This window comes from Diplotaxodon limnothrissa, linkage group LG23 (genome assembly GCF_057381915.1).
Source record: "Diplotaxodon limnothrissa isolate DT_005_m linkage group LG23, D_limnothrissa_male_GT1.1, whole genome shotgun sequence".
NCBI classification, from domain to species: Eukaryota; Metazoa; Chordata; class Actinopteri; order Cichliformes; family Cichlidae; genus Diplotaxodon; species Diplotaxodon limnothrissa.
In genome coordinates, this window is record NC_140617.1 from 26,292,814 (window position 1) to 26,299,091 (window position 6,278).

At 40.6% G+C, this 6,278-nt stretch overlaps 1 protein-coding gene and 1 long non-coding RNA gene across 2 annotated transcripts; one reads left to right on the forward strand and one right to left on the reverse strand.

Annotated features, from left to right (window-relative positions):
• Nucleotides 1-1,191: 1,191 nt before the first annotated feature.
• Nucleotides 1,192-3,389, reverse strand: LOC146608207 (growth/differentiation factor 8-like). Its single transcript, XM_085348405.1, has 3 exons — nt 3,050-3,389; nt 1,837-2,204; nt 1,192-1,572 (listed from the first exon to the last, which is right to left on the reverse strand). The coding sequence occupies exons 1-3, from the start codon at nt 3,387-3,389 to the stop codon at nt 1,192-1,194; spliced, it is 1,089 nt and encodes a 362-aa protein (XP_085204531.1).
• Nucleotides 3,390-4,996: 1,607 nt separating this feature from the next.
• On the forward strand, nt 4,997-6,278 carry LOC146608208 (uncharacterized). Its single transcript, XR_014905141.1, has 3 exons — nt 4,997-5,054; nt 5,252-5,310; nt 5,417-6,278. It is a non-coding gene; the product is annotated as an uncharacterized LOC146608208 (long non-coding RNA).

Below are 6,278 nucleotides of genomic sequence, written 5' to 3' on the forward strand. Positions count from 1 at the left end.
CCAGCCGATACTCAGACGTTTTTTAATAACTCTGTCCCAATTTACCTGAATTGTTCTGATGGTAAGAAATACCAGCGAATATTTTAGGCTTTTATTGTTAATATTTTGAGATATTCATGTTCAAACATTGCCTCACACTTGAATGTGCGAAAAGGCCTGAAAGTGGGTAAACACACCAATAAAAAAAGATATATTAAAAAAAGATATATGTGTGTAAGATTGCATCTTCTGTTATTTTCTGAAAAAGTGAATATATTAACAGTGATTATCTCAAAAGCCTTAAAGATTATACTAAAAGCAAAAGCTTATATTCAATAAGTCTTGTATAACAATATAGTCAATGACTATTTGTAAAGGTTGTGTAAAAACTGTTATGGTTTAAAATTCACTATTTGATTAGCACTCCTCATGGAGCAGTTTAAAAAAAGCTCTACAAAGCTAACAGCAGACACACACACACACACACACACACACACACAGTTAGAGAACATAGTGCAGCATTTAGCAGCTAAAAATACAGACATTTTCCCAGAGGAGACCAAAAACTGTGCTAAAAGAGTTACTTGTAATACTATACTTTTACTAACTTTTACCTTTTGAATCCTGCCTAAATGCGTTTTATATATATATGAGATATTAGATATATTTAGCATTTAATATATTTAGATTTTTCTCTAAATGCTCTTTTTGCACATTTGAAATTGTCTTTCTGTTGAAATACATTTTTTTTTTAAATTTGGTTGCATTGCTTCATTTTACATTCGGACATAAAATGAATGAGCTTCTTACTCTGTATCTACTGAGTGTGTTAAATGCTTAAAATGCTTAAATGCTGTGTTAAATTGTTTTTACAGGTTTATAGCACAGCAGTTACATATATAAAAAGTAAGCAATCATTATATGAATAAATTTGTGCGACTTTTGAGTATTTCTGGGCTCGCTGTTGGTTTGTTTTTGATGTGTGTTTGCATCCTGTTTGGTCAATTTTTGTTTGGATTAGAACACAAAGACCAAAACTGAATAACTGAAATGACTTATTTCATTGTTTTGGATGTTTTTTAGCATCTTTGGAACCTGTTTATTGGCTGCTTTTCTTAAACTACTAAATCAAACTGAAAAAAAAAAGTGCAATATTTGAAATCTTTGCATCATTTCTGTTAGACGTTTCACCCTCACGGATGCGTGATATCCTCAAGAGCAGCCACAGTGGTCAACCACCATGGAGTGGATCTTTCCATAGATGATCTGCTCCTTGCGGTTGAAATAGAGCATGTTAATGGGTGACATCTTGGTGGGTGTGCAGCAGGGCCCAGCTGTACCCCGTGGGTTAGCCTTGTTCACCAGGTGTGCATGTGGGTACTGCTGCAGGTGCAGGAACTCACACTCCCCTGAGCAGTAGTTTGCTCGGTAGCGTTTGGGCGCGATAATCCAGTCCCACCCAAACTCCTCAAAGTCAACGGTGAGTGGGTATCTACAGCAGCGTGTCTCCACAGACTCTTCATCACAGTTGAGGCCCGAGTCACGACGGGATCTCTTGAGGTTGTCGAGGATCTTGACCTCGATGAAGGGTTGCTAGGAAGGAGTTGTAAATGGAAAATTAAACAGTAATGCATAAGACAGCCTGGAAGGTTTATAGTTTATAGTGCCTAAACCTGACCACATAGTTTTTGGTGCCTCACTTTATTAAGTAATAATTTTGTTTCATTATAAAAATTATCATAGGTACTGAGCTTACTTGAAATTTAGCCAATAATTAACCATTGCTTAAGTGTAATGCATAAAAATAACGGCTACTGCAAACCAATACTTATAGAGTCATAGAGGAAATAGACTCACCAGTCCATCCTCTCCAGGCTCTGCTGAAGTAACGGCCAGATCTTCTCCTTTGGAGTCGTAGGCGTTGATTTCTATGCCATAGTTGGTTTCTGGTTGACGCAGCCAAGCCTGCAGCAGAGACTTGATGTCGATGCTCTGCCAGGAGCCAGCACCAGCGTCAGTGTCAATTTTCAGGGAGCGAACCCGGACGCGGGTGCTGTTTCCCTCCTTGCCAGGTTTGAGGCGGGAGACCTGCAGGAAGACGGTGGTAACCACGTCAGCAGGCCGCAGGTGAACCCACAGCTGAGCGCTCAGGATGTTTTTGGGCTGAATCTTTGGACTGAGGCTGAACAGACAACAGGACAATTCGTCCTGGGCGATTGGATTGTCTGGAAGAAGTGAGTCATATAAAAACAAACAAACAAAAAAAATGTTATGCTGTTGCATTAGAAACATTTTCACATAAACTTTTGGTTGTCATGCATGCAGACATTCATGAAAGGATATTATTATAATTATTAAAAAATATTTATTAAAACTGGAAATTCTGTTTTTGCTGTGCCACTACAGTATTTTTAGTGGCCCCCCATGTGGCCACCCCTATGAAAAAATTCTGGAGGTGCCCCTGATCATTTGAACGATGTTATTCCAGTTAATGCTGTCAGTCAATTGTCTGTTTTGTCTCCTTTTTGGAAAACTAAATGAACAGATTTGGAGAAATTCTGTAGCTAGAATTTAATGGTGATTTAAGATATGAGTGGTATTAGTATGATAACTCCTTAAATGTTTCATTTGTCCTTCAATAATGGTATTTTGCGTCACCATAACTTCTAAATTCATCAACTAGTTAATCTAAGATTAAAATTCTCCAGATTAAAACGACAGAAATCTGGTGCTAACCACCCCAATTGAGCATGTGAAGGCTGGGAGGCTCCCTCAAACGCTCAACACCAGTAATACCAAATACAAATCCTCGTTAAAGATAATTGTTGGTCATCTGCCATTAAGATTTTATGGCTAATATAAATATAAACATCATATCATATAAACATTTACGGCCTTAAAGTCGTAGCTCAGGTCTGTTTGGTCGTTTGCGCCTCAGCAGTATCCTATTTTACTGCGCCTCTTTACGCACAGGATTTACGCACAAAAAAGTGCAAAACTATTTATTTATTTATTCATGTATTTATTTATTTATTTTAGGTATAAACCCCTCAGTGGTTTGTTTAGTTACGCGTTGTTGCCATTGTGATGATGGTCTCCGTGGTTGCGTGGTCTTCGTCCTCCACCCGCGGATCATACTGGTCCAGCAGCTGTGTCAGAGGAGGCGCTTTGGGGATCAGCTGGCGGATCATATCGCGGCTGATGTTGGGCGCCTGCTCCAGCCGCAGGATGCTGAGGATTTGCGACTTGATGCTGTGGAGCCTCATCTGCTTGCTGTGCTCCCGGAAGTCGCAGGCTGAACACTGCTCTCCGCTCTCCCCCAGCAACTTGGAGGTCTGGTTCATCTCCATGGCAAAACCCGAAGAGGAAAAGAAGATAACAGAAACGCTCAGGCAGAGCGAGAGGAGCATGCTGGAGAGAAGAAGTGAGCGCAGTGACGCCGTCTGATGTGAGCCTGTCCCCCCAGGACTTTATGATTGGCTGCTTTTTTTTTTTTTTTTTTTTTTTTTTTTTTTTTTTAGAAGTGACATTTAAAGAGGTAGGACAACTTTTCAGATGTGAAATAATCAAATACGTTTGATTGAAGTGTGTTTATAACAAGGTTTAAAAATGCAAAGCGGAACAAATGAAGCAATGCCACACTACAGTGTGACATAGCCTAAACACAGAGATATAAACATCTCTAAACGTTTCAGTCATGCACACAGCTAAGTCAGCTAGCTGGATCTCTTAGAATAAGCTTTTTCTTTCTTTTCTTTTGGTAACATCAACACAGAGGGAGTTTTAAAAAGTGAATTGACAGGTGCGCATTGCATTTTCCTCTCCAAGACCTATTGTTTGTATTTTATTTTGTTTTGCCACCAGATGGCGCCGCTGACTCTGTGTCTACATTCTGAGCTGCACAAACTCCCACTCTGCAGGACTCTGAAGGCACCATCACCTGCTCATGATCCATATTTACATTTTACTCGAAGTTGTTGCTTCCTGTTTGCTGAGGCTTAAAAATCACTCTCAGCTGTAAGTGTTAACTGGAAAGCTAAATCTACAGTTTAGTTTGCGCTTGTTGTTTATTAGATGACACATACGGAATGATATAACACTATGTTGTTGTTTTTATTTTAAAGAGAATCTATCCTGCTCATTTCTAGCTACACGTTTCTATTCTTGGACTCTCCTGAAGTAGCTTTGCATGAATCACAGTTCAAAATAATCCTTCTTTTTCTTGCATTGGGCCCCAGTGTTGCCCCTCAGTTCATCCTCTGTGTCAAACCAGCTTTGTAGCTCCTCTCCCTTTAAGCCTGCAGGGTCTGCCCCATTAGTTTTTCTTTGTGTTTTTGGCCTGCAGCTGACTTTCTTCTGATTGGCTGCCCCTCACAAACAGAAGGTTTCACACAGAGCCAGAGCCGGTGCACTCACATCCTAATCCTGTTTTGTCAGGTAACTCCTGCATCTGCATCGAAGCCAAGTGTCCTGTAACGTCATTGCCATTGATGCACTGGCAGTGGCAGCATCAGCCACCCAGAAAATAACAGTCCCTTTAAGGTGTTAAAAAGTCATGATTTAGGATGAAACACACCAATTCACCAAAGTAACGAGCTGGCAGTGACAGATCCAAATCTAAATGCTCAGTTTCATGCTGTTTTTTCTACTCTCTGGCCTGTATGATGTCATAGTTATTCCTAATATGGTCATCTCAGGCACAGAAGCTCCATCTGCTGCTCACACACTCTGCTAAGAAAGTTGGTTTAAAGGGCGAGGAGCTGAAACAGCTTGTTTCAGACAGAGGATGGCCCGAGGAGCTGAACCAAGGCCCAGTGTAAGATAAAGAAGGATTATTCTGAATTCATTCACCAGCTGACTCATGCAAAGCTACTATGAGTCCAAAAATAAAAGCATGGCACTGGTAATGAGCAGAATAGGTGCACTTTAAGGGCTTTCAGGGGGTAAACAGTTTGTTTTGGGTGGTGTCCAGCGATTCGCTCCTCCCACAAACCAGCAGCAGGTGGAAACTGGTTCAGCAGCCTGGTTATCAGCAGCTCTGGAGGTTGGAGAGGAACTGCAGCACAGGACAGAGGGTAACTTGAAAGAAATAATTAAATTTTCACATTTTGTAATATCACTGTGTGTTGTAGAAGGCTCTCATTTTGATTTGCCACCCATGTGTGTATTTATAATGCCTTAAAATGCCTTATTTAGTCCAAAGTCTGACAGAAACTTTATATGTGACTGTGTATGAAATTTCTCACCTTTTAAAAAGGCTTGTTTTCTCCAGTGTTTCGTAGAGCCCGGTGTCTCTGGTGTTGCTGTTGTCGGATAAAGAGAGGTCGGAAGGTGATGATATCTTTCTCCAGAAAGGATAAACAGCTCTTGTTGGGTCAAACATCTCCTGGAAGTGTTTAAAACCAACATGTCTTTGTTCTGCTGACTGTTTCTGCAGACATGAAGGTCACCAGTAGAAACTCGTGCTGCTGAAGATTCAACAGCTCCATCAGCGTCTCTGTGAAATGGGATGTAACAGGTCAAGATGCTGGTTTGGAGCCCGTTCTGACAAACCGGATGAGGCCGTCACCGATGAGGCTGAGGGGTTTCTGAAGCATGCAAGCGACTCTGAAGGTATTGCAGGCTCAGCTGACGGCAGCTTCCAGGATCCCCCTCCAGCCAGTAGAGCTCTGCTGGACTTTGCTCAGAGGATGTCGGAGGACATTGTCGCTCAGGCTCTGCATCTCTGCTGGGAGGCAGCGATCCGATACGACGAGCTCCCTTTCATTGACAGTGACGCCGATTATGTTAATGAACCAAAACATTTCTTTACTTGAAATCTGCCTGGACATCCACCCAGGCTGCATGAAACAGGTGAAGTTCAGATATTAGTTTCTGTCCACAGCAAAAATCTGAGGTGTGGATTATTTTAAGACATTACAACATGTGTCCACAAAACTTTGTACTGCAAAACAAAAACACCACTTCTGAAACCTTTAAAGTTATAGTTTAAAGAGTATAAAGGACAATTAGATTATGACCACTAAAATCTAGTTCCAGGTACATTTTACTTCATGCATTCTCATTAGAGCCATCCCGGGTTTAAAAGAAAAAATATGCACGAACAAGGCAGAGCGTCATTCAGGCTTTCATCATAAAAGGCAAAAGGAAAGAAATACATGCATTTATCAACACATTACCTGTGTCTGAATGTAAATGCACTTTGGTGGTGATAAAAGGTAAACAGACTTAAAAATATATATATAAAGTGAATGTGACATAATTAATGTTGTTTCTCAGTACAATAAAGACATATTATT

Excerpts from the sequence above, each read along its gene's own strand:
- LOC146608207 (XM_085348405.1), bottom strand. The coding sequence starts at position 3,389 with ATGCTCCTCTCGCTCTGCCTGAGCGTTTCTGTTATCTTCTTTTCCTCT. Across the intron at positions 2,205-3,049 it reads CATCACAATGGCAACAACGC|ACAATCCAATCGCCCAGGAC; the intron begins GTAACTAAACAA and ends CACTTCTTCCAG. Across the intron at positions 1,573-1,836 it reads AGCCTGGAGAGGATGGACTG|CAACCCTTCATCGAGGTCAA; the intron begins GTGAGTCTATTT and ends ACTCCTTCCTAG.